This window comes from Eucyclogobius newberryi, unplaced genomic scaffold (genome assembly GCF_026437365.1).
Source record: "Eucyclogobius newberryi isolate DKJ021-1_F unplaced genomic scaffold, fEucNew1.0.hap1 SCAF_12, whole genome shotgun sequence".
Classification (NCBI taxonomy): Eukaryota; Metazoa; Chordata; class Actinopteri; order Gobiiformes; family Gobiidae; genus Eucyclogobius; species Eucyclogobius newberryi.
In genome coordinates, this window is record NW_027315746.1 from 5,458,549 (window position 1) to 5,484,967 (window position 26,419).

A 26,419-nucleotide genomic window follows, 5' to 3' on the forward strand; every position below is an offset into this window, starting at 1 on the left:
AGGGTGCAGAGGAGGAGGAGGGGACAGACCTGACCAGACAGGCTCCAGGCTCCAAACCGGTTCGTGTGTCATTTAAATGTTCACATGTTTGCGCCGCCGCCAGCTCCTAAACCGGTTTGTCTCGTGTGTTATGTGTGTGTGTGTTATGTGTGTGTGTGTTATGTGTGTGTGTGTGTGTGTGTGTTATGTGTGTGTGTGTGTGTGTGTTGTGTGTGTGTGTGTGTGTGTGTGTGTTATGTGTGTGTGTTGTGTGTGTTGTGTGTGTGTGTGTTATGTGTGTGTGTGTTATGTGTGTGTGTTGTGTGTGTTGTGTGTGTGTGTGTGTGTGTGTTATGTGTGTGTCTTGTGTGTGTGTGTGTGTGTCTTGTGTGTGTGTGTGTGTTGTGTGTGTGTGTGTGTGTGTGTTATGTGTGTGTGTTGTGTGTGTTGTGTGTGTGTGTGTTATGTGTGTGTGTGTTATGTGTGTGTGTGTTGTGTGTGTTGTGTGTGTGTGTGTGTGTTATGTGTGTGTCTTTGTGTGTGTGTGTGTGTCTTGTGTGTGTGTGTGTGTGTGTGTGTTGTGTGTGTGTGTTATATGTGTGTGTTGTGTGTGTGTGTTATGTGTGTGTGTTGTGTGTGTGTGTGCAGAGCGGGCTGACGGGGGTTATGAAGAGTCTGCAGTTCAAATCCACGCCGAAGGCTCCGCGGAATGTGAGTGCTTATTATGTCACGAGTTTGATTATGTCATGTTTTCAGTTGAAGCGCCTGTGTTTCTGTTTGAGACATGAGTGAAGTCTAGAGAGTGAAGTCTAGAGAGTGAAGTCTAGAGAGTGTAGTCTAGAGAGTGTAGTCTAGAGAGTGTAGTCTAGAGAGTGAAGTCTAGAGAGTGAAGTCTAGAGAGTGTAGTCTAGAGAGTGTAGTCTAGAGAGTGTAGTCTAGAGAGTGTAGTCTAGAGAGTGTAGTCTAGAGAGTGTAGTCTAGAGAGTGTAGTCTAGAGAGGGTAGTCTAGAGAGTGTAGTCTAGAGAGTGTAGTCTAGAGAGTGTAGTCTAGAGAGTGTAGTCTAAAGAGTGTAGTCTAAAGAGTGTAGTCTAAAGAGTGTAGTCTAAAGAGTGTAGTCTAAAGAGTGTAGTCTAAAGAGTGTAGTCTAGAGAGTGTAGTCTAGAGAGAGTGTAGTCTAGAGAGTGTAGTCTAGAGAGTGTAGTCTAGAGAGTGTAGTCTAGAGAGTGTAGTCTAAAGAGTGTAGTCTAAAGAGTGTAGTCTAAAGAGTGTAGTCTAAAGAGTGTAGTCTAAAGAGTGTAGTCTAGAGAGAGTGTAGTCTAGAGAGTGTAGTCTAGAGAGTGTAGTCTAGAGAGTGTAGTCTAGAGAGTGTAGTCTAAAGAGTGTAGTCTAAAGAGTGTAGTCTAAAGAGTGTAGTCTAAAGAGTGTAGTCTAAAGAGTGTAGTCTAGAGAGAGTGTAGTCTAGAGAGTGTAGTCTAGAGAGTGTAGTCTAGAGAGTGTAGTCTAGAGAGTGTAGTCTAGAGAGTGCATGATGTCGCTGCTCATTAGTGCTAAACGTGTTCTTGTCGTTGTTGTTGTTGTTGTTGTGGTGGTTCCAGGGGAGCAGAGACCCGAGTCCAAACTCGAGCTCCATCGAAGCGTGGACAGAAGAAAAGTCTGAAAAACACAAAGATGCAGAACCAAAACTGGTGAGAAACGAAAGAAAGAAATAATAATAGTTTTATTTGTAGAGAACAGTTTATACACAAGTCCTGACTCTGGCACCAGCAGGAGGCCGGTCCATGTTTAGTCTTGACTCTGGGCACCAGCAGGAGGCCGGTCCATGTTTAATCCTGACTCTGGCACCAGCAGGAGGCCGGTCCATGTTTAGTCCTGACTCTGGCACCAGCAGGAGGCCGGTCCATGTTTAGTCCTGACTCTGGCACCAGCAGGAGGCCGGTCCATGTTTAGTCCTGACTCTGGCACCAGCAGGAGGCCGGTCCATGTTTAGTCCTGACTCTGGGCACCAGCAGGAGGCCGGTCCATGTTTAGTCCTGACTCTGGCACCAGCAGGAGGCCGGTCCATGTTTAGTCCTGACTCTGGGCACCAGCAGGAGGCCGGTCCATGTTTAGTCCTGACTCTGGCACCAGCAGGAGGCCGGTCCATGTTTAGTCCTGACTCTGGCACCAGCAGGAGGCCGGTCCATGTTTAGTCCTGACTCTGGCACCAGCAGGAGGCCGGTCCATGTTTAGTCCTGACTCTGGGCACCAGCAGGAGGCCGGTCCATGTTTAGTCCTGACTCTGGCACCAGCAGGAGGCCGGTCCATGTTTAGTCCTGACTCTGGCACCAGCAGGAGGCCGGTCCATGTTTAGTCCTGACTCTGGCACCAGCAGGAGGCCGGTCCATGTTTAGTCCTGACTCTGGCACCAGCAGGAGGCCGGTCCATGTTTAGTCCTGACTCTGGGCACCAGCAGGAGGCCGGTCCATGTTTAGTCCTGACTCTGGCACCAGCAGGAGGCCAGTCCATGTTTAGTCCTGACTCTGGCACCAGCAGGAGGCCGGTCCATGTTTAGTCCTGACTCTGGTACCAGCAGGAGGCCGGTCCATGTTTAGTCCTGACTCTGGCACCAGCAGGAGGCCGGTCCATGTTTAGTCCTGACTCTGGCACCAGCAGGAGGCCATGTTCTCACTTCCTCTCTCTCCTTCAGGACCAGAGGAAAGAGCTCTCCTCCAGCTCCGACAGTCTTTCTGAAAATAAGGTTTAATACTTTCTCTTCCATTAAACGTGACATGTTTGTCAGCGTCTGTTTCCATGGTAACTCTGGACTTTGCTTCAGGAAAAAGGAGGAATTTTCAGCGGTTTGTTCAAAAAGTCTCCCAAAACGACAGAAGCTCAGAACGAAGAGGTTTGTTCACGTCTGTTTATTAACTATAGATGGTTTAAAGTGAAGTTTTGCAAATAAACTTCCACTTTACCTTTTAAGATGTACTTAAACTTTGTATATATTTATCATATATGAATAGAAAACATGCACCATTGAAACAAATCACACAAGTAAAACAAATACATAACAATAACATAAGATCAGCTTAAACTTTAAATATAAAAGGCAATAAAATGGAATAAAAAGCCTCAAAATCCTGTTAGTTTTCCAGAATGAAGCTTTGACCAGTGAAGAAAACAATAATGATAATTATAAATCCAAAGTAAGAAAAAATCATATAAAGTAAACAAAATACATGTAATTTTTACTATTTTGTGCTCAATTTTGACTGGAAAAGGGAGTTTTTAGTGAATCTTCAAAATAATATTACTCTAAGTGGAAGTACAAAGTATGAGGGGAAACGTGTGCTTTGTTATCTGAAGTTTATGTAATTGGAAGAACAAAACATTGAATCAATGAAGCCAAAAAATCTGGTATATTCAAATGATCAGACATTATTTAGTTTTCCTACTTTTTGTTTGTCGAAGAAACAAGAAGCAAGAAACACTCGGATCATTTCATATTTGTCCCTTTAGATTTAGTCACAGAGAGAAGAGAAACCAACACTTTTACCTGAGTAACTTCAAAATGAAATAATAAATACTAAAAATGTAGTTTGAATAATGTAATTAAAGGTTCCTAAAGTAAATCTAACAGAGTACTTCTGTCGTTCTTCTTCAGGCTCAAAATAATGAACTTTTCTTGTGTTTCTTGTTCAGGACGAAAGTTTGAACCGTGAACTCTCGGCCAGCACCGACAGTCTCTCCGAAAATAAGGTCAGATTCAAGAGGTTTTTAACGGTTAAAAGCACCATTTTTATACAGTCGTCCTGAAGTTCAGTCGTCCTGAAGTACAGTCAACCTGAAGTACAGTCAACCTGAAGTACAGTCGACCTGAAGTACAGTCGACCTGAAGTACAGTCGTCCTGAAGTACAGTCGAAGTACAGTCGTCCTGAAGTACAGTCGTCCTGAAGTACAGTCGTCCTGAAGTACAGTCGACCTGAAGTACAGTCGACCTGAAGTACAGTCGACCTGAAGTACAGTCGCCCTGAAGTACAGTCGTCCTGAGGTACAGTCAACCTGAAGTACAGTCAAAGTACAGTCATTGTGAAGTACAGTCGTCCTGAAGTACAGTCGTACTGAAGTACAGTCGTCCTGAAGTACAGTCGACCTGAAGTACAGTCGACCTGAAGTACAGTTGTTCCTGAAGTACAGTTGTTCCTGAAGTACAGTTGTTCCTGAAGTACAGTCGATCTGAAGTACAGTCATCCTGAAGTACAGTCTTCCTGAAGTACAGTTGATTTCAAATACAGTTGTCCTGAAGTACAGTCGTCCTGAAGTACAGTCGTCCTGAAGTACAGTCGACCCTGAAGTACAGTCATTCTTAAGTACAGTCGTTCTTAAGTACAGTCGTTCTTAAGTACAGTCGTCCTGAAGTACAGTTGTTCCTGAAGTACAGTCGTCCTGAAGTACAGTCGAAGTACAGTCGTCCTGAAGTACAGTCGAAGTACAGTCGTCCTGAAGTGCAGTCGACCTGAAGTACAGTCGACCTGAAGTACAGTCAAAGTACAGTCGTCCTGAAGTATAGTCGTCCTGTAGTACAGTCGCCCTGAAGCACAGTCGTCCTGAAGCACAGTCGTCCTGAAGCACAGTCGCCCTGAAGTACAGTCGACCTGAAGTACAGTCGACCTGAAGTACAGTCGAAGTACAGTCGTCCTGAAGTACAGTCGTCCTGAAGTACAGTCGTCCTGAAGTACAGTTGTCCCTAAAGTACAGTTGTCCCTAAAGTACAGTCGTCCCTGAAGTACAGTCGCCCTGAAGTACAGTCGTCCTGAGGTACAGTCAACCTGAAGTACAGTCAAAGTACAGTCGACCTGAAGTACAGTCGACCTGAAGTACAGTCGACCTGAAGTACAGTCGACCTGAAGTACAGTTGTTCCTGAAGTACAGTCGATCTGAAGTACAGTCATCCTGAAGTACAATCATCCTGAAGTACAGTCTTCCTGAAGTACAGTTGATTTCAAATACAGTTGTCCTGAAGTACAGTCGTCCTGAAGTACATTCGTCCTGGTTCATCTTCAACAACAAACTTTCAAAACTCTCTGTCTCTTTTTTTCCTCAATCACCATGACGACCCTTCACTCGTCTCTGGTCTCTTCTGTTCAGGAGAAAGGAGGTCTGTTCAGTGGACTGCTCAAGAAAACTCCCAAAACAGCTGAGGTACTGACCACTCCAGTCCTAAATATCTACAATGTGACACTTTAAATATTTCTTACCATTAGTTGCGTGAATGAGATTTGTCTGAAAAATTGCGTAACATTTGACAATTTGCCTAATTTCTTATCATTTAAATGTGAATAAATTAGGCATGGAATTCGATACCAACACAAAACGTGAAAAAGTACAAATTTGGAAAGAATTGAATAAATAACCATCTTTAGACACAGACTGGGCAATGTTCCAGATGAAAGTTTATATTCAGTATATTGAGAGCGCAAACAGACAAAAAGTAAATAAAAAATGTCTTGCCTTCAAAACAAAAATAGACGTTAGCTGCCATTACCATTTATAAACCGTTTTTTGTTGAAGTTGTTTTTTGAATTCGCAGCCACGACGATCACTGAGGATCGACTTTTACTTTTAAATTCTTCTCATTTTTTCATGTTCAGGTCGATCTCTCTGAAAAGAAATCCATCTCTACGAGCAACGACAGCTTGTCTGAAGGGAGCAAAACCAAGGTGAGGGCAGTTTTACACCATTTTCAGTACTTTTCACCATTCAAAAGAGAGACATTTTTTTTATTATTATTTTTACGTTTCCCGATAACAATATTCAAACAATTTTATGTCAGTCCAGCTGAAATGTGTTAAAATATGTCATTAAATGTATTAGTTCAGGTTTAAATATCAGAAAAATGTCAAATGTCTGTTAAATGAATCACAAAAGTGCAGAAAAATCACTTATTTGAAAGTTTGCAATTTGAAAATTTGCAACAAAAGATTTTTTCTTTTCAAACAATAAACTCCATATTAAAAATGTTAAAATTTTCAAAACAACGTTCACAATATTATCTGCACTTTCATCAATTGCCTACTTTTTCCTACTTTAGTTTCATTATATTTAAGTCAATATAATACAAATTTTAAGCTATTTGTGTGTTTTTTGTTTTCAGGAGAAAGGAAACGCCTTCACTGGAATGTTTAAAAAATCTAAAACGTTTCTGGACGCCGACACTGAGGAAGTGAGACTAATCATCCATCGCTCTTTTCACCCAGAATTATTAAAATTTATACGACACATTGAACTCCACATTTCACCAAAACATATGTAACATTATATTTCAGATTTTACTTCACATTTTGACCATTTGTCCCCAGTTTGACCATTTTTGTAAAGTGTATAGTTGTACTTCCTGGTTGGACGTGAGCACAAATATGACATGAGGTGATTCCACAGCTGTTACCATAGCAACCAGACTGTAAACAAGAGCCAAACTCCACATCAATGACACAACAGTTCTGATCTGTCACAATAACACCATAAAAAAAACTTTATTTAGTCCAACCATGGTTTAAACTGTCTCTGTGTCGCACACTGATGACATCACAGAGGGATTCTGCTCCACTTCCTGTCATTTTAAACTCTTAATTTCAAACTATCTTCACAAACTGCAGCTTAATGAAAGTAAAACTATGATAAAAATTTACCAGAAGTTTTTTTCTCACTAAACTAAGTCATAATTTGAAAAAAAAGGAGAATATTCACGTGGACTTTAAACGATTTTTCTCCAGGAAAAACAGCCGCTAGACGACGGCGTTTCAACGAGCGGCAGTGAAACCTCTGAGGGGAAGGTGAGAGTTTTACACCAACAAAATAATACACCCGTTAGTTATTATTATTATTATTATTATTATTATTAATAATATTATTATTATTATTATTATTATTCATTGGTTTGTAATGTGTGTTTTAGGAAAAAGGAGGAATATTTGGTGGAATCTTTAAAAAAGCCCCTAAAACCACAGACGAGGTTTTAACTGACGAGGTATGACAATATCCACTATTTATACCTGTATTATGTGACACACTTAATCAAATTATTCTGATTTCTCTTTCCTTTTTACTGCGTCATGCAAATGTTTACAATTTTCTGACGATATATATAAATTTTTTTAATTTTGTGTATTGTTCCTTCCAAAATGTTTGCGGTAATTCTATATTTTTAAATTTATTTTACTCATATAATCATAATTCATACAAAGAGACACTGAGAATGTAAATATTCTTCTTGTTTGTTTTGTAGGAGAACTTGGACAAAGAGCTTTCTGGCAGCAGCGAGAATCTGTCCGAGAAAAAGAAGGTTAGATTTTAGATTTTTAAAGATTTTTTTAGAATTTTTTTTTTTTAAAGATTTTTTTAAAGATTTTTTAAAGATTTTTGTGGGGCGGATTTGTTAGATTTTTGACTCATCTAGTTCTGTAATTAAATCTCAAAATGATTCCAAAACAGCTTATATTCTGTTTTTTTATTGTAGGAAAAGGGAGTTTTCAGCGGTTTGCTCAAAAAGACCCCAAAAGCTGATCCTTCGGTACGAGAACGCAAAGAAAAGCAAATAAACTGTCAAAATGTGTTATAACGGCACATTGTAGTTTGAACTGAACAATATATTTATTTTATTTTAGGAGGGAGAAGAGAAGAAAGAACTCCGAGGCAGCGCTGACGATCTGAGCGAGCGCGGCGCAAACAAAGTAGATTCAGCCAAATTTACTTTATCACTGTATAATTGTGGTAGTTTTACATTTGTTTGGTCTTTTTTAGGAGAAGAACATTTTCAGCAACATTTTCAAGAGGCAAAAAGCGCTGGACGAGCCGGAGGAAAAGGTCAGTTAAACTAATCTAAATGCACAAAAGAACAGTTACAGTGCAGAACTTCAACATAAATGTATACAAAGAATAAAGAGAGTGGGTTTGACCGCGCTGCGTGTGAGAAATCATAATAATACAACACGATTAAACAAGATTAGCGTTAAAGCTGCGACAAATTATGATTAAACAACAAAAACAGCAAAAACGTAGTTGTATTTTGATCATCATAAGCATCATCGGGACTAAACGGACTAAAACACAAATAAAAATAGCGTTTATAACAACAAGGGTCAGATTATTACATCAAACTTTCAAAAGATACTAAATAATTTAAGATCTTCATCAATAACACACTTGATTTGTTAATTTTCTCCATTTAAAATTATTCCGTTGACAAATTTCAACCTTTATTTGGTTCAAAATGTCTTTAAATTTGTAAAAACAGGAATTATTTGACTTAAGAAGTTTTGATTATTCAATAGTTTTTGCCGTTATTACATTAAACTGTCAAAAAATACTAAATCATTAAAGAGTTTCATCAATAACGCATTTTATTTGATCATTTTCTCCATTTAAAATCCTTCAGTCGACATATTTCAACCTTTATTTGGTTCAAAATGTCTTTAAATGTGTAAAAACAGGAATTATTTGACCTGAGAAATGTTAATTATGAAATAGTTTTTGCCGTTTACGATGAACAATGTGCAAAATAACCATATGTTTTAGTTTAAAGCTAAATACCAGACACAAACATAATGTGTCGCCCTGCACTTTTAATAAGTGTCTGTTGTTAATTTGCATAAAGGAGCGTGGTCTTGTCTGATAGACAGATTTACTTTTCAAACCTATGTTAATTGTCTTTATTATGTAGAAAAACTAAATACATTGGAAAATACAATCGTTTTAGGAATAATTCACCTTTTTCTGCAGCAGTTACACGTTTATAACTGTTGAACACTGCTATTTATCACTAATTTATGTTGTTTTAAAACGATATCGATATTTAGAGCGCAACCCTGATAGAAATAATCGTTTACTAGTCGAAAAAAAGAACTTATTTTCTTGCCTTTACACCAAGAATATTCTGTTTTGGTCTTTAAAGGAAGCGTCTGGTGATGAACTTTCAGCGAGCAACGAAAACCTGTGTGAGAACAAACAGGTCAGGATCAAACCCCGAGACCATTATATTACAACACGATTATATTTATATGAGTATGACGTGTTCCGTGTGTTGTTTAGGACAAAGGGATGTTCGGTGGGCTTCTCAAAAAGACCCCAAAGCCGCCAAAAGAAAGAGCAGCTTCACCCGTGAATATTCCTGTTACACATTCTGAAAACTCCATGAATCGTCGTATCGTTTGTTTCATTGACACGTGTTTCGTCTGTTCAGGAGCGAGAAGACGAGGAGGAGGCGGAGTCTGGCGATCAGACCGGAACCACCAGAGTGAGTGACAGTTCACGGGATTCAAAACGACTATTCTCAAAGTCTAATCCAAAAGAAAGTATCGCGTTTCCAAACCTCACGACGATAAACGCTCGAAAGCATCGGTTCGTTTGGAGGAAAAGCTTTAAATTCAAGTCACGATTATTATTATTTTTAGTTCTTAGCATTATATTGTGACTTAATAATTATGGATGAACTTAATAATTGTGACCTCTTTACTGTGCTCTTTACACTTCAGCAGTAAATGTGAAGAAATGTGCATTAAATCCACTTCAAACTCAATTTACTTACATTTACTATGCATTACTATACATTCCTTACTGTATTGCGTTTATATTATGTAATTTTTAGCAGTATAATCCTGTTTTTATCTCATTATTATTTATTTATTTGATCGTACAGTTGTTTAATTTCATGTTTGTCTTTATTTTGCTTGTAATACGTCTTTGAAAATTAATAGTATTTATTTATTTGATTATTCTTGGTGTTTATTATTTATTTGCTGATTATTATTTATTTGATTATTATTACTATTATTTATTTGATGATTATTATTTATTTGATTATTATTACTATTATTTATTTGATGATTATTAATAGTATTTTTTTATTTATTTTATTATTATTAGTATTTGTTATTTATTTTGTTATTAGTAGTATTTATTTGATGATTATTATTAGTATTTATTTGTTAGTTTTTTTGTTGTTGTTTTTTTTGCCATTGTTCAAAATACTTAAGAATTTCGTGAGTATTTAATTTATCTTGAAATACGATGAAAATACATGTCAAATAATGAAGATATACAAAAGTAAAATAGCTGAATTTACTCATAGATTAATTCATTCATTTTCTACTACTTGCTGTTCAAAATCAAAACTAGTTATTTATTTTCTGTCTTTTTATCGATTTTTAGGAGAAAAATAAATTCACCAACCTTTTTAAGAAGCCTCAGAAACCAGCAGAGGGCGCCACAGCAGAGAAGGTGATGCTTTGTGGTGGTTTTGAACACTTTTAAAAACACATTTTGTATCGATGAGCTGGGTTTAAACACATTTACAACCGTATTTTAACTTTCAACTTTATTTATTTATTCTATTTGTATTTATTCATTTCAATTTTAATTTTATTTTTTTTCATTCATTTCATTCATTTCATTCATTTCATTCATTTCATTCCATTCCCTTCACACATGTAAACTGTGTTATGTCTAATGCTTTGTTGAGCTCCGGCTGTTTTTAAATGTTTTTTTAAATAAATACGATTTAATTTAACTTTTGACTAAAAACAGGATGAAAACAGTGAGGATCTTTCCGGAAGCAGTGACAATATATTTATCTCCGTTCCTCCCAAAGTAAGAACATTTACATTACGTTTCTGACAGAGAATCTTTGTTGTCAAGTTATTACATTTAAATGATTTAGATGAGATTATTGTGAGAAAAAAACAATATGATTTAAGTTTATTTTCTTTTTTTTTCATTCCCATTGTCTCACTTTGTCACTTATCTTCAAGTTTGTCACCATCTTTACAAAATCAAACTTCCCAAACGACAAAATTAAGTTAGTTTGACAAAAACAGCCAAACAAACAAAATCGCTCTTCTAAAATTTACTTCCGCTTCTAAAATGGCTGCGATTATTATGTCGTGTTCTTAAGCGACTTGAATAATCCTGACGATAAATTAACGGAACAATCTTGACGTCTCTAGTTGTTATAATATCACGTTTTATTGGATATTTCTTCATGATTTTGCCTCTTCAGGAGAAAAAAGGAGGATTAGCTGGAATGTTCAAACGATCTTTGAGCATCGACAACCTTTTTGACAGCGAGGTAAGAAAACAAACCAGTTCATGGGGAAAAAACACAAGAAATACAGATTTTTTTACATTCTTTACACATTTTTTTGAGTTTTAAACCATCTTATAATGTTATTTCCACATCAAAAACTTACTTAAAACATGTGCAAATGAAACAAAACACAATCCTTCAAGTTAAATGTAATGTTGTAGTAGTGACGTATCAGAAAACAAGAGTTTGTGGAAAAATAATTGCAAAGTTCTTAAAAAAACACAGGAAATACAGAGATTTTTTTTTAATTTACATTTTTTTTTTGTTTTTCACTATCTTATAATGTCATTTCCACATAAAAAACTTAAAACCTGTGCAAATGAAACAAAACACAATCCTTCAAGTTTACGTGTGATAAGAAGTATTAAAAGTTCAAATTTAATGTTGTAGTAGTGACAATCCCAGTTAAATGTACAGTAGAAACTTACCTTACCGTATTTTCTGGACTATAAGTCGCACTGGAGTATAAGTCGCACCAGTTGCAAGTGTGAAAATAACAAATAATATCACATATAAGTCTCTCCAGAGTATAAGTATAAATATAAGTATAAGTCGCACCCCGGCCAAACTATGAAAAATACTGTAATTTGTTGTTTTTAGGACAACATCTTCACTGGAATGTTCAAAAAGCCCAATAAAAACGCTGAGGCAAAGTCTGCAGACGAGGCAAGTGAAACAAACACTAACGAGGTGAAAACGTGCTTCAGATCTAATGTTTCTGTGGTTTTTAGGATTCTCTTGAAGATAAAAGTTTGTCCGCGAGTTGTGAGAACGTGTCGGGAAACGCCAAAGCGAAGGTTCGATTCCCGGTTCAAACATTTACCTGTTTGTCTTTCGTCGTCGGCGTAACTTTGTCGCTTTGTACGTTTTGTCAGGAAAAGGCCGGAGGATTCGCAGGGATGTTTAAAAAGCCGGTCAAACCAGCTCCGCTATCTGCCACCGACGAGGTAACGACTCCAGAAGAAACCAATTATATTCAATGTAAAGGACACGTATTAGGCTAAATTTACTTCTTTTTGAGCTTTTAACCCTCTTATAACATTGTTCCCTCGTCAAAAAATACACCTGGAGCAGCATTTAGCTTCAGTCACGCTAGTTTAATGAATCCTCTCAATACGAGCGTCAAAAACTCTCCATTCTGAATCTCCTCGATCTGTGGCGTTTTCTCTCGATCTGTTGTTCATTATTAACCTGTGTAATTCCCTCTGCTGCCAGTAGAAGGCATTAAAACTCAGTTAGTGCCATGGGAAACAGCAGAGATACAGATGTTCATTTTTCCAAACTAAAGGCTTTTATTTTTGTAGTTTTTGTACTTGACCGTGTTGTTGCTGATGTTTCAGGATCCTCTGAGTGACGCTCAGTACGAGTTCGGAAGCTGTGACAGTATTCCAGACATGATGTTGGAGGTGAGACTCTTACACAGACCTGGGCAAACTATGGCCCGCAGGCCACATACGGCCCGTTTGTCTTTATAATCCGGCCCGCCAAACATGCCAAGTAATATTTAAAATAATAATAATTATTATATATCATATTTAATATATTATTAATATATATTATAATATATTTTAATATATTGAACAGCCGGACGAAATATAAATCTAATTTCAATTTCAAAAGATTTTTTCTTCCGGGTTTGCCTAAAACGCACCACTGGAGGAGAGAGGGGGGGGGTAGAGGGTTACGCGGCGCGCAGGAGCGTAGGAGCGTGTAACAGTAGATTTAGCATGTTTTACATTGGTAGAACTGACGCTTCTGTGTGCACCTTTAGTCACGGCAAAACGCGCTGGAGAAAATGTGATAAATGGGTTTAAAATGTGTATTTGCGATATAAAGGTGCACAGCAGACAGGGAAACGGGCGCGCTCTCATCTTTTGACTTAATACCGCTTTTTATATTTCATTTAATGCTATTTTGCGTTGTCGGCGGTACTTTATTTAAAAAAAATATATAATAAATTCTATTTATATTGCATACATCAATAATCTAAGTGCGGTGGATCCGTAAACTAAGTAATAAAATAGGGAGGGTCTACAGAGCTGCGGCGCGCGGCCGAAACTGCCATGTTATTTTGAGCCGGCCGCGCGCCGCGGCGCCTGAAACTGCGCCGCTATTTGACCGCGTTTTAGACCGCGCCGGGTTAAGGTTAGGGTTAGGGTTAGGGTTAAGGTTAAGGTTAGGGTTAGGGTTAAGGTTAGGGTCAGGGTTATTGTCAGGGTCAGGGTTAGGGTCAGGGTCAGGGTTAGGGTCAGGGTTAGGGTTAGGGTTAGCCATGAGGCTATATGGCAGTGCCGCAGTTCCTGAAACTGCTGGGCCATTTGACCGCGCCGCGGCTCTGCAGCCACGGCCAATAAAATAACCGCGGCCTTAGGCCAGACCTGGGCATTTGTGGCCCCAGAGGCAAGATGTGGCCCTTGGTATGTTTTAATCTGGCCCCTAGAAAGATTTTAGTTTTTTCTATTTTTTTACTCGCTGTAACATCTGTCTGCACTTGTATCCTTAATAAAGATGACATGAAATGACATTACATATATAAGTAGCGGTCCTCTGCTACGTGCCTGGATTCGAATATGTACTACGTCATCTCTACAGCAGATCTAACATACGACGCAAATGTAACACATATATAATACAGTTTAAGTACATTTGGATTTGTAAATACACACGTCTGAAGTATGTTTTGATTTGCAGATGTAAATGTATTTTAAATGTACATCGTTTCCTGTTTAGGAGAATCTGTCGGCGAGTAACGAGGATCTGTTGACGAAGGTGAGTCCGGTCGCTCGTTCAGAAATACACCTTAAAGTTCATTAACACGTACGTGTCATGTGAATGACACGTATGTTCACACTTCATGATCACGTGTTTAATGACACGTATGTTCACACTTCATGATCACGTGTTAAATCACACATGTTCACACTTCATTATCACGTGTTTAATGACACGTATGTTCACGCTTCATGATCACGTGTTTAATGACACGTATGTTCACACTTCATGATCACGTGTTTAATGACACATATGTTCACACTTCATGATCACGTGTTTAATGACACGTATGTTCACACTTCATGATCATGTGTTAAATCACACGTATGTTCACACTTCATGATCATGTGTTTAATGACACGTATGTTCACACTTCATGATCACGTGTTTAATGACACGTATGTTCACACTTCATGATCACGTGTTAAATCACACATGTTCACACTTCATGATCACGTGTTTAATGACACGTATGTTCACACTTCATTATCACGTGTTTAATGACACGTATGTTCACACTTCATGATCACGTGTTTAATGACACGTATGTTCACACTTCATGATCACGTGTTAAATCACACATGTTCACACTTCATGATCACGTGTTTAATGACACGTATGTTCACACTTCATTATCACGTGTTTAATGACACGTATGTTCACACTTCATGATCACATGTTTAATGACACGTATGTTCACACTTCATGATCACGTGTTAAATCACACATGTTCACACTTCATGATCACGTGTTTAATGACACGTATGTTCACGCTTCATGATCACGTGTTTAATGACACGTATGTTCACACTTCATGATCACGTGTTTAATGACACATATGTTCACACTTCATGATCACGTGTTTAATGACACGTATGTTCACACTTCATGATCATGTGTTAAATCACACGTATGTTCACACTTCATGATCATGTGTTTAATGACACGTATGTTCACACTTCATGATCACGTGTTTAATGACACGTATGTTCACACTTCATGATCACGTGTTAAATCACACATGTTCACACTTCATGATCACGTGTTTAATGACACGTATGTTCACACTTCATTATCACGTGTTTAATGACACGTATGTTCACACTTCATGATCACATGTTTAATGACACGTATGTTCACACTTCATGATCACGTGTTAAATCACACATGTTCACACTTCATGATCACGTGTTTAATGACACGTATGTTCACACTTCATGATCACGTGTTTAATGACACATATGTTCACACTTCATGATCACGTGTTTAATGACACGTATGTTCACACTTCATGATCATGTGTTAAATCACACGTATGTTCACACTTCATGATCATGTGTTTAATGACACGTATGTTCACACTTCATGATCACGTGTTAAATCACACGTATGTTCACACTTCATGATCACGTGTTTAATGACACGTATGTTCACACTTCATTATCACGTGTTTAATGACACGTATGTTCACACTTCATGATCACATGTTTAATGACACGTATGTTCACACTTCATGATCACGTGTTAAATCACACATGTTCACACTTCATGATCACGTGTTTAATGACACGTATGTTCACGCTTCATGATCACGTGTTTAATGACACGTATGTTCACACTTCATGATCACGTGTTTAATGACACATATGTTCACACTTCATGATCACGTGTTTAATGACACGTATGTTCACACTTCATGATCATGTGTTAAATCACACGTATGTTCACACTTCATGATCATGTGTTTAATGACACGTATGTTCACACTTCATGATCACGTGTTAAATCACACGTATGTTCACACTTCATGATCACGTGTTTAATGACACGTATGTTCACACTTCATTATCACGTGTTAAATCACACGTATGTTCACACTTCATGATCACGTGTTAAATCACACGTATGTTCACACTTCATTATCACGTGTTAAATCACACGTATGTTCACACTTCATGATCACGTGTTAAATCACACGTATGTTCACAGGAGAAGAAGTCAGGCTTTGCTGGTTTGTTTAAGAAGACGCCCAAGATTGTTGAACCTCAGGTGATTAACTATAATACATGTTTTTTATTCTAAAACGAAAACTGATTTTTTTTTCCTTTTTCCCCCCTAATATATATATATATATATATATATATATTCCGTCTTTTTCTTATTTATATTTTTTTTTCAATTTTTTGGTCCTTTTTGTTGTTGTCTTTTTTTTGTCTTTTCTTAAATAAAATAATAATAATAATTCTAAAACAGTTTTTGAACTTCTTTCTTTCTTTTTCAGCCCTGCACTTGACCCTTTCCCTTATTGTTTGGGCTGCACTTTTGCAGTGTGTTTATTTGTTTTGTTTATTTATTGTTTGTTTCAAATAGTTTTTATAACATACGACATACACAATATTCACATTTTCCTACTATAATAATGTTACTTGATTAATATAAATATTACAGGCAATTATCCAATTCTAATTTATTTACAGTTTAGAGTTAAGTTTTGAGAAAAAAAATATATTGAGGAATTCGATGTTGAAAGAAGTTTTTTGCTATTGTCATTTTAAGTCATAGAAATGAAAATAAAAAACACATAAAAATATAAAAAGAAGAAGGAAAGACAATGAGAAAAATACAGTAGATCCAAACAATACATAGCGTTTGTTTTGTTTGTTTTTTCTGTATTTGATCAAATCGTTAGTCAAATAATGTGGAAAATTATATGTTTTGAAATGATTACAATAATTTTGATGCTTTTTAATCTGCAGAACGGTGAAGACGAGCCACCGGCATCGGGCCTGGGAATAAAACGCAGGAAGACGATAAAGACTAAAAAACGAGTGAGATTTTCCATTACAAATATATATACATATTTTATGTATTTTGTATCTATTCAAAACTTTTCTCAAATGTTCTTATTTATGTCTTTTTTTTCTCAGGTCGTGTCGTTCAGAATTAAAAAGACTCTCCCCAAATTACCAAAACTCTCGCAGGTAAAAATGTATTGATTTTTTTGGTCAAATTAAATACATTTTAAATTAGGGCTGCAACAATTAATTGGCTAATTATTCAACTATGAAAAATGATCTTAGTCGTATTTTGATTGTCGTAATCGTTCTTTGGATTAAACAGACTCTAAAACACACACGGAAAGACCTTTTATGACAAAGACAGTGGCGTTATTAAATCTAAATGCCAAAAAAAACAATAAAGTATTTCAAATTTTCTGCAATTTTTCACTTTATTTGTAAATATTCTCTTCAGTTGATATTTTTCAACCTTTATTTGATCAATTATGTGTTTAAAAAGTCTCAAATGATGATATAAATAACCGTTTGACCAGTCGACAACTAAAATAACCGTTAGTTGCAGCCCTAATGTAAACGTTAAATTAGTAATAATAATATGATATAATTTCATTTGCTAAAAGGGGGCAGATAAATTGCCCGTCATCGGGGAAACGGTGGAAATGCAGGAGCTGAACACGGAGCAGGTTTGTACATTTAAAGTGCGTATGACGTGTTTTTATGATTTTTTTTTTTTCAATATTTAGTCCAAAAATAAATGTTGAGTATTTTATTTTATTTTTCTGTTCAATATTTATATAGTTAAAAAAAAGACCTAAATGTAAAGTACTTCATTTTTTGCTATTTATTTATTTATATATTTTTGTTCAATATATAGTCCAAAAAGGCAAGGCAAGGCAAGGCAAGTTTATTTGTAGAGCACATTTCATACACAAGGCAATTCAAAGTGCTTCACAGCAGGAAAAATGCATTCAAATCACAAAGAAATTACAGAAACAGAAATACAATAAAATTAACTAAATTAAAAATTATCAATCCAACTGATTTTCTAAACTAATAAAATCACAAACAAAAGAGAAGAGTGCAAAGAAAAAATCCTTTCAGTCATATGCGCAGCTAAACAAAACTGTTTTTAGCTTAGATTTGAACATTGTCAGAGTAGAAGCCTGTCTCACATCTTCAGGAAGACTGTTCCAGATTTTAGCTGCATAAAACTGAAACGCAGATTCCCAATGTTTTGTCCTGACTCTGGGCACCAGCAAGAGGCCGGTCCCTGAGGTCCTCAGAGTCCGAGATGGTTCATATGGCACTAACATATCCAAGATGTACTTTGGTGCTAGGCCATGGAGAGACTTGAACACAAGCAGAGCTGCTTTAAAGTCTATTCTCTGAGCCACAGGGAGCCAGTGCAGAGACCTGAGAACAGGACTAATGTGATCATACTTCCTGGTTCTAGTCAGGACCCGAGCAGCAGCGTTCTGGATGTACTGCAGCTGTTTTACAGCTCGTTTGGAGAGGCCAGTGAGCAGGCCGTTACAGTAGTCTAATCTACTGGAGACAAACGCATGGATAAGTCTCTCTAAATCTGGTTTTGACACTATATTTTTGATTTTGGCAATGTTTTTTAGATGGTAAAAAGCTGCTGATGTTATTGATTTGACGTGGCTATTAAAGTTCAAGTCTGAGTCCATTATTACCCCCAGATTTCTAACTTGGTTTGTAGGTTTTAGAGCGAGACTCTGGAGGTGACCGCTAACACTTTCTCTTTGTTTCTGTGGGCCAAAAACGATTATTTCAGTCTTGTCTGAGTTCAGCTGGAGAAAGTTGTTTTGCATCCACAAACTGATCTGTTGGATGCAGTGACAGAGTGAATCTACTGGTCCATAGTCACCTGCCGATAGTGAAACATAGATCTGAGTGTCGTCTGCATAATTGTGATAGGACACATTTTCACTGCGTATCAACTGACCCAACGGCAGCATGTAGAGGTTGAACAGAAGGGGACCCAGGACTGACCCTTGGGGCACTCCACAGGTCAGGGTCATGTGGTCTGAGACACAGCTACCAATTTCAACAAAGTACTTCCTGTCTTCCAGATAGGACCTTAACCAGTTTAGGGCAGTGCCAGTGATGCCCACCCAGTCCTCTAGTCTCTGTAAGAGGATCCCATGATCGACAGTGTCAAAAGCAGCACTCAGATCTAACAGAATTAAGACTGAGGCTTTGCCCGTGTCAGTGTTCAGGCGGATGTCATTTGTCACCTTGACAAGAGCAGTCTCAGTGCTGTGATGAGGTCTAAAACCTGACTGAAAAACATCAAATGAGTTGTTTATTAAGAGGAAATCTGTGAGCTGTTGGTAAACAACCTTTTCAAGGACTTTGCCCAAAAATGGCAGATTAGAGATGGGCCGGTAATGACTCAGTACTGCGGCATCAAGACTGCTCTTCTTTAGGAGAGGCTTTATGACCGCAGTTTTCAAAGACATTGGGAATGTTCCAGATTGAAGCGACATGTTAATTATGTGAGTGAATGGTGCTAACAAACTGTTCAGCACAGACTTTAGAAATCTGGTGGGTAACACATCAAGGCAGCATGTAGATGAACTCAGACTGGTGATGATCTCATGGACAGTTTTGTCAGTTACTGGTGCAAAGTGAGTTAGCTCTAAGTGTCTTTGTGGTTTTAGGGTAATTTTTTGCATTGTGGGATTTATAGCATTTTTAATGCCCTGAACTTTGTCATTAAAGAATAATGCAAACTCATTACACTTGGATGTGGAAATGAGTTCTAACGGCAGCTGAGCTGGAGGGTTTGTTAATCTGTTTACTGTGGCAAACAGGACACGCGAGTTGTTACTGCAGCTTCCAATTATTTCAGAAAAATATCTTTCCCTAGTTCTACATAAGATTAGGTTGTACATGTTCAGCTTTTCTTTGTAAATCTCTTTTTGAACCTGGAGCTTTGACTTGCGCCATTTCCGTTCGGCCCTGCGGCACTCCCTTTTCTGTGCCCTGACCGAATCATCATTTCTCCACGGCGCCTTCTGCTTATTTTTAACCATTTTAGCCCTTATAGGGGCGATGGTGTCCAGAACATTCAAAACACTAGATGTAACAGAGTTCAACAAATCATTTACATTAGAACATGAGACATTTTCAAAGTTTATCATTTCCATAAACAGTGCACCTGTGCCATCACTTATGTGTCTCCTCTGAACAACTGCAGGACCAACCGGAGGTTGGGGAGAAACAGACAGGTCAAAGAAGACACAGAAATGATCAGACAGAGCAACATCGATCACATTAACATTTGAAATATTTACCCCCTTTGTAATTATGAGATCTAGAGTGTGTCCTTTGCTGTGGGTGGGGCCTCTCACATGCTGAGTAAGACTGAAGGTTTCAAGGACAGCATCAAGCTCTTTAGCGTTTCTGTCACAAATATTATCAACATGCACGTTGAAATCACCTGTAATGACCAAACCATCAAAGTCTGTGCATATGACTGAAAGCATCTCAGTAAAATCATCAATAAAACTTTGGCAGTGCTGGGGAGGCTTGTATAAAACAATGAAGAGAATGGATGGAGACCGTTTTAGCTCCATTTTAAAGGATACATACTCAAATGATGAAAACACCCCAAAAGACAACCTGCGGGTAATTATTTCATCTCTAAAGACAGCACAGACTCCACCCCCTTTTTTGTTTTCTCGTGTTTCAGATTCAAACTTAAAGTTGGGTGGAGCAGATTCTATCAGAACTACATTTCCTGTGTTTTTGTCAAGCCATGTTTCAGTTAAAAACATAAAATCAAGATTATAAGAAGAAATAAAATTATTAATTAAGAGAGATTTGTTACATAAGGATCTGACATTTAGCACAGCAAGTTTCAGACTAGTTTCAGTGAGACTGGGCTTTATCTTTTCACAGGGAATATGAATCACATTTCTCAGATTGGGCCTGACTCGCATTTTGTTTTTCCATCTGTGTGATGATGTGACTACAGAAATAGCACTAGGGGGGGCTCTTTTTACATAGGGCCCCGGGTTGGTTTGATTTTTAATGTGACAATAAGTCCCGGCAACGCTGAGACCCAGTGCATCCTAGCTATGGGAGATACCAGGTAAAAGGCGAGGTTGGATGGGTGGTGGGGCTTTTGTAGCCAAGGAGAGTTTGGGACCAGGTGAGAGGCGAGGGGGGATGGGTGGTGGGGCTTTTGTTGGTGTAGTCGGCATAGCCCTTGCTATATTGGGCGTGAGTGGAGCCATCTTAATGCCTGATTTGATCAGACTTTCAAAATGGCTGGGAAGGCCCATGGGTGAGAGTGGAGATGAGAAGGAGAATGATGAATCTTTAGTGGGAGTAGATGTTGCAGGGGGAACCCAGGGCTGGTGTGAAGGCAGGGGCGATGACAGGGATGTTGTTGGGCTTGTCACAGATGGGTCCAAGGCCTTTGAAGATTGTTCCTTTGCTGGAGGCGGTGGAGGTGAATGTGGAGCAGCTGGAGCTGAATCCTTTGCTGGTGGTGGTGGAGCAGCTGCTGATGAATCCTTTGGTGGAGGCTGAGGTTGTGGTGCTTTTGATGTTGAAACATTGGCTCGGTCTTTGGCTGATGGAGCAGGAATTCTTCTCTCATTCCTCTCTTCTCTAACTATCTGCTCAGGACCCTGTCCAGGCCCAGTCCAATGCCTCAGAGCGTGGAGCAGGTTCTCTGTCAGCACCCTCACTCCACCTCTGCATAGGTGGGGGCCATTTCTCTTAAACAGGTCCTCTCGTTTCCAAAATAGATAGAAGTTCTCAATATAGTGTAGTCCTCTCGGGGGACACTCTTTGGACAGCCATGTGTTCAGCTGAAGAAGCCGGCTAAACTTGTTTATCCTAGAACTAAATGTATTTTAATATTTTACTTTTTATTTTATGATTTTCTAAATATAAATGATAGTTTTAAAATTGCCGAGGAGCTATTTGTGGAGAAAAAAACATGTGAAAAATCTCATTCCATCTAAAGTTTATGCCAAATTTATTTTTGACCCCTAAACAATAATTTAACAAAATAAAGGTGCTCTCTTACATTTTTATTTGTCAAATTTTGTTTTAAAAAATAAAGAATAAATAAGTGACATTAGATACATTTTGGTGGTAGCAATCTAATTTACTAGTGTGATGTCATCAATTACAAACAGGAAGTACAACAATAAAACTAAAACATGAGCTATTCTGGGATAACATGTGTATAATGTTTTAGCACAGTTTGAAATAGATGATGTTAGCTCCATTGTAGCTCAGTGAGTGGTCCAAACTGTCACAGGCGCTTTAACTTAACGCTCTTCGTTTTGACCTTTAACGACTCGTCAGGAGGCGGGCGTGGAGGTGGAGCAGGTGGAGATGGCGGCGTATCCCACGGAGGAAAACCCAATGCAAGAGGTGCGGCGACGTCAACCAATCGGGATGTTATTACGGAAATGAACGGAAACGATTAAGATGTTTTTATTCTTGTCTTGCAGGAGGACGATGAACTGATGGACTGGTGGAAAGGTGTCGTTGGTAAGAGTAACAACAATACTATAATACGACTTAGCTTTTGAGCGGCTATAATAGATGTAAGGCTAATAAGTTGTTAAAATAATTGTCAAAATGAACACAAAAAACTGTTTTTTTTTTAAATTGAGAAACTGTTTATTCATTAAAATGTTCTCTAGCGACATCTCTTTAGCTTCATCTCTTTAGCTTCATCTCTTTAGCTTCATCTCTTTAGCTTCATCTCTTTAGCTTCATCTCTTTAGCGACATCTCTTTAGCTTCATCTCTTTAGCTTCATCTCTTTAGCGACATCTCTTTAGCGACATTTCTTTAGCTTCATCTCTTTAGCTTCATCTCTTTAGCTTCATCTCTTTAGCTTCATCTCTTTAGCGACATCTCTTTAGCTTCATCTCTTTAGCTTCATCTCTTTAGCTTCATTTCTTTAGCTTCATCTCTTTAGCGACATCTCTTTAGCTTCATCTCTTTAGCGACATCTCTTTAGCTTCATCTCTTTAGCTTCATTTCTTTAGCTTCATCTCTTTAGCTTCATCTCTTTAGCTTCATCTCTTTAGCGACATCTCTTTAGCTTCATCTCTTTAGCTTCATTTCTTTAGCTTCATCTCTTTAGCGACATCTCTTTAGCTTCATCTCTTTAGCTTCATCTCTTTAGCGACATCTCTTTAGCTTCATTTCTTTAGCTTCATCTCTTTAGCTTCATCTCTTTAGCTTCATCTCTTTAGCGACATCTCTTTAGCTTCATCTCTTTAGCTTCATCTCTTTAGCTTCATCTCTTTAGCGACATCTCTTTAGCGACATCTCTTTAGCGACATCTCTTTAGCTTCATCTCTTTAGCTTCATCTCTTTAGCTTCATCTCTTTAGCGACATCTCTTTAGCGACATCTCTTTAGCGACATCTCTTTAGCGACATCTCTTTAGCTTCATCTCTTTAGCTTCATTTCTTTAGCTTCATCTCTTTAGCTTCATCTCTTTAGCTTCATCTCTTTAGCGACATCTCTTTAGCTTCATCTCTTTAGCTTCATCTCTTTAGCTTCATTTCTTTAGCTTCATCTCTTTAGCGACATCTCTTTAGCTTCATCTCTTTAGCGACATCTCTTTAGCTTCATCTCTTTAGCTTCATCTCTTTAGCTTCATCTCTTTAGCGACATCTCTTTAGCTTCATCTCTTTAGCTTCATCTCTTTAGCTTCATCTCTTTAGCGACATCTCTTTAGCGACATCTCTTTAGCGACATCTCTTTAGCTTCATCTCTTTAGCTTCATCTCTTTAGCTTCATCTCTTTAGCGACATCTCTTTAGCGACATCTCTTTAGCGACATCTCTTTAGCGACATCTCTTTAGCTTCATCTCGCTCAAATTTAGGGCTTTCACGATCAAAACAACAAGTCAATCGATCAGAAACAGTATCGTCATAGTAACAGATGTCAAACTGATGTTACTTGCAGTTCTAGATGCATAAATTGAAATGTTCACGTGATCCTCAGGTTGGGCCGAGTGGAATGAAGTCTCCACTCAAGAGGAAAATGAGCAAGCGTAAGTTGTATTGAAATATGTGTGAACTGGACGTTTGACCACTGATCGTAAATAATCGGTTCATTTGGTGGATTCCCGCCGCTTCTTCAATCTGGGCGTGTCTCCTCAGAGTGATGGAGGAGGCGGCCGATCGAGTGTTCATGGCGGCGCGGCTGTTCGTTCATCTCTTTAACCAGCGGGGGGCGTCGCTGCAGCACAAGATCCTGGAGCTGTTAGCTTTAGCCGACGCCGCGGACCAGTTCCACAAGAAGACGGTGTCGGTGGCGGTGGGAGGGGGCGTGGCCAGTGTCTGCGGGAGCATCGCCACCATCACAGGTAAAGAAGAAGGTTTGGGCGGAGTTTGGGGTGGAGTTTGGGGTGGAGGTCTGAGCCTCAGAGCCGCTGGGGTTACACCTGGAGCCTGAAAGGATCATGAGAGCTCCAGGGGTCTCATTTATGAAGTAGGGGTCTCGTATACGAAGCAGGGTCTCATTTACGAAGCAGGGGATCTCATTTATGAAGCAGGGGGTCTCATTTACGAAGCAGGGGTCTCATTTACGAAGCAGGGGTCTCATTTATGAAGCAGGGGGTCTCATTTATGAAGCAGGGTCTCATTTACGAAGCAGGGGATCTCATTTATGAAGCAGGGGGTCTCATTTACGAAGCAGGGGATCTCATTTATGAAGCAGGGGGTCTCATTTACGAAGCAGGGGTCTCATTTACGAAGCAGGGGGTCTCATTTACGAAGCAGGGGGTCTCATTTATGAAGCAGGGGGTCTCATTTACGAAGCAGGGGGTCTCATTTACGAAGCAGGGGGTCTCATTTATGAAGCAGGGGGTCTCATTTATGAAGCAGGGGGTCTCATTTACGAAGCAGGGGGTCTCATTTACGAAGCAGGGGGTCTCATTTATGAAGCGGGGTCTCATTTATGAAGCGGGGTCTCATTTACGAAGCAGGGGGTCTCATTTATGAAGCGGGGTCTCATTTATGAAGCAGGGTCTCATTTATGAAGCGGGGTCTCATTTATGAAGCGGGGTCTCATTTACGAAGCAGGGGGTCTCATTTACGAAGCAGGGGGTCTCATTTATGAAGCGGGGTCTCATTTACGAAGCGGGGTCTCATTTATGAAGCGGGGTCTCATTTATGAAGCGGGATCTCATTTACGAAGCAGGGGGTCTCATTTATGAAGCGGGGTCTCATTTATGTAGCAGGGGTCTCATTTATGCAGCGGGGTCTCATTTATGAAGTAGGTCTTGTACCGTCCATGACTACAGCTACAGTACCGGGTCAAGCATTACAGGATCAAATGTAGAGGACATTCGGGGTCAAGGGTCAAATGTAGTGGACATTCGGGGACAGTGGGTAACGGCGCTTTTGCCCCTTGTGTCCTTCCGGAAGGTCTGATCCTGGCCCCGTTCACCTTCGGCGCCTCCATCATCGTGACGGCGGTGGGGATCGGCGTGGCGACGGCCGGAAGCATCACCTCGGCGACGGCGAACATCACCGACACCGTCCACTCCAACATGGACCGCAAGAACATGGAGAAGATGATCCAGGGCTACCAGGAGGAGATCAAGGACATACGGGAGTGTCTGGAGTTCGTTCAGGTCAGACACATGTTTACGCCTACAGAGCAAAGTGTCCTTGAGTAGAAGACAAGGATTCAGACACATGTTTACACCTACAGAGCAAAGTGTCCTTGAGTAGAAGACAAGGATTCAGACACATGTTTAGGCCTACAATTTTCAAAGCAAAATAATGATTTTTTTAGTTCAATATATAGTCCAAAAAATCGACCTAAATACTTATTTTTTTCCATTTTTTCCAACAAACGTTTCTTGTGTTCTACAGGAAGGTATCGACGCGCTGCAGGAGTGGGACTTTGAGAAGTTCTCTGAGAGCGCCGCCAAAAAGGCCATGAACCACAACATCAAGCACGTGGTGAAGGAGGGCGGGCGCGCCGGCAAAGCCCTCATGATCAACACGGACAAGCTCATCAGCACGGTACAGGTGCTCGGGGCAGCAGGGGGCGCCGCCAAAGCCGTCCAGGCCATCAGCGTCACCACGGGGGTCATGTCCGCCCTGTTCCTCGCCCTGGACGTCTTCTTCCTCGCCAAGGACTCGCACGAGCTTCGCAAGGGCGCCAAGACCAAGTTCGCCACCAAGATCCGCGAGGTCTGCAAAGATCTCCAAGACGGGCTTCTGGAGCTGAACAAGGTGAAGACGCAGCTGCAGAAGACGATGGACGGCATCGAGGTGGAGGCGTACGAGGAGATCCAGGAGGTGGAGGTCGAGGTGGAGGACGAGCTGGAGTCGGACCCGGCGAAACTGGCCGAGCTCGACCAGGAGCTGGACCTTCTGGAGGAGAAGCTGGACAAGAAGGTCGAGGAGGAGAAAAAGAAGCGAGAGGAGGAAGAGGGAAGGAAGAAGAAAGAGGAGGAGGAGAGAAAGATGAAGGAGGAAGAGGCCAAAGCGGCAAAAGAGAAGCTGCTGGAGGAGACGGAGGGCGCAGAAGATGAAGAGAAGGAGCTCAAGAAAGTCGATGTGAAGAAGATAAAAAGCGAGAAAGAAACAAAGAAATTAGAGGAGGAGAAATCCGAAGGCGTTTACAGCGTCAAAGAATCCATAAAGGATTTCTTCAAAGATCCGATTTTGAAGGTCACGAAGAAGGACAAAGACACGGAAAACAAAATTACAGCCGACAA

General features: G+C 39.4%; 1 protein-coding gene across 1 annotated transcript in view; it reads left to right on the plus strand.

Moving 5' to 3' along the window:
- Positions 1-26,419, plus strand: part of LOC140355778 (uncharacterized) — a 27,614-nt gene continuing 1,195 nt past the window's right edge. The window contains exons 1-36 of the mRNA XM_072440430.1: positions 1-59; positions 628-678; positions 1,576-1,665; positions 2,667-2,717; positions 2,796-2,864; positions 3,662-3,718; positions 5,109-5,162; positions 5,612-5,680; positions 6,115-6,183; positions 6,734-6,793; positions 6,916-6,987; positions 7,246-7,302; positions 7,477-7,530; positions 7,625-7,690; positions 7,761-7,823; positions 8,911-8,967; positions 9,048-9,116; positions 9,199-9,252; positions 10,167-10,235; positions 10,542-10,604; positions 11,014-11,082; positions 11,701-11,766; positions 11,832-11,897; positions 11,976-12,047; positions 12,441-12,506; positions 13,831-13,869; positions 15,862-15,921; positions 16,629-16,700; positions 16,800-16,853; positions 17,291-17,353; positions 22,023-22,091; positions 22,172-22,211; positions 23,686-23,734; positions 23,844-24,049; positions 25,113-25,321; positions 25,566-26,419. The exon at positions 25,566-26,419 is cut by the window's right edge and continues 1,195 nt beyond it. Coding sequence (XP_072296531.1) covers positions 646-678; positions 1,576-1,665; positions 2,667-2,717; positions 2,796-2,864; positions 3,662-3,718; positions 5,109-5,162; positions 5,612-5,680; positions 6,115-6,183; positions 6,734-6,793; positions 6,916-6,987; positions 7,246-7,302; positions 7,477-7,530; positions 7,625-7,690; positions 7,761-7,823; positions 8,911-8,967; positions 9,048-9,116; positions 9,199-9,252; positions 10,167-10,235; positions 10,542-10,604; positions 11,014-11,082; positions 11,701-11,766; positions 11,832-11,897; positions 11,976-12,047; positions 12,441-12,506; positions 13,831-13,869; positions 15,862-15,921; positions 16,629-16,700; positions 16,800-16,853; positions 17,291-17,353; positions 22,023-22,091; positions 22,172-22,211; positions 23,686-23,734; positions 23,844-24,049; positions 25,113-25,321; positions 25,566-26,419 — 3,230 coding nt within the window. The 5' untranslated portion in view covers positions 1-59; positions 628-645. The remainder of the gene's footprint in view (positions 60-627; positions 679-1,575; positions 1,666-2,666; positions 2,718-2,795; positions 2,865-3,661; positions 3,719-5,108; positions 5,163-5,611; positions 5,681-6,114; positions 6,184-6,733; positions 6,794-6,915; positions 6,988-7,245; positions 7,303-7,476; positions 7,531-7,624; positions 7,691-7,760; positions 7,824-8,910; positions 8,968-9,047; positions 9,117-9,198; positions 9,253-10,166; positions 10,236-10,541; positions 10,605-11,013; positions 11,083-11,700; positions 11,767-11,831; positions 11,898-11,975; positions 12,048-12,440; positions 12,507-13,830; positions 13,870-15,861; positions 15,922-16,628; positions 16,701-16,799; positions 16,854-17,290; positions 17,354-22,022; positions 22,092-22,171; positions 22,212-23,685; positions 23,735-23,843; positions 24,050-25,112; positions 25,322-25,565) is intronic.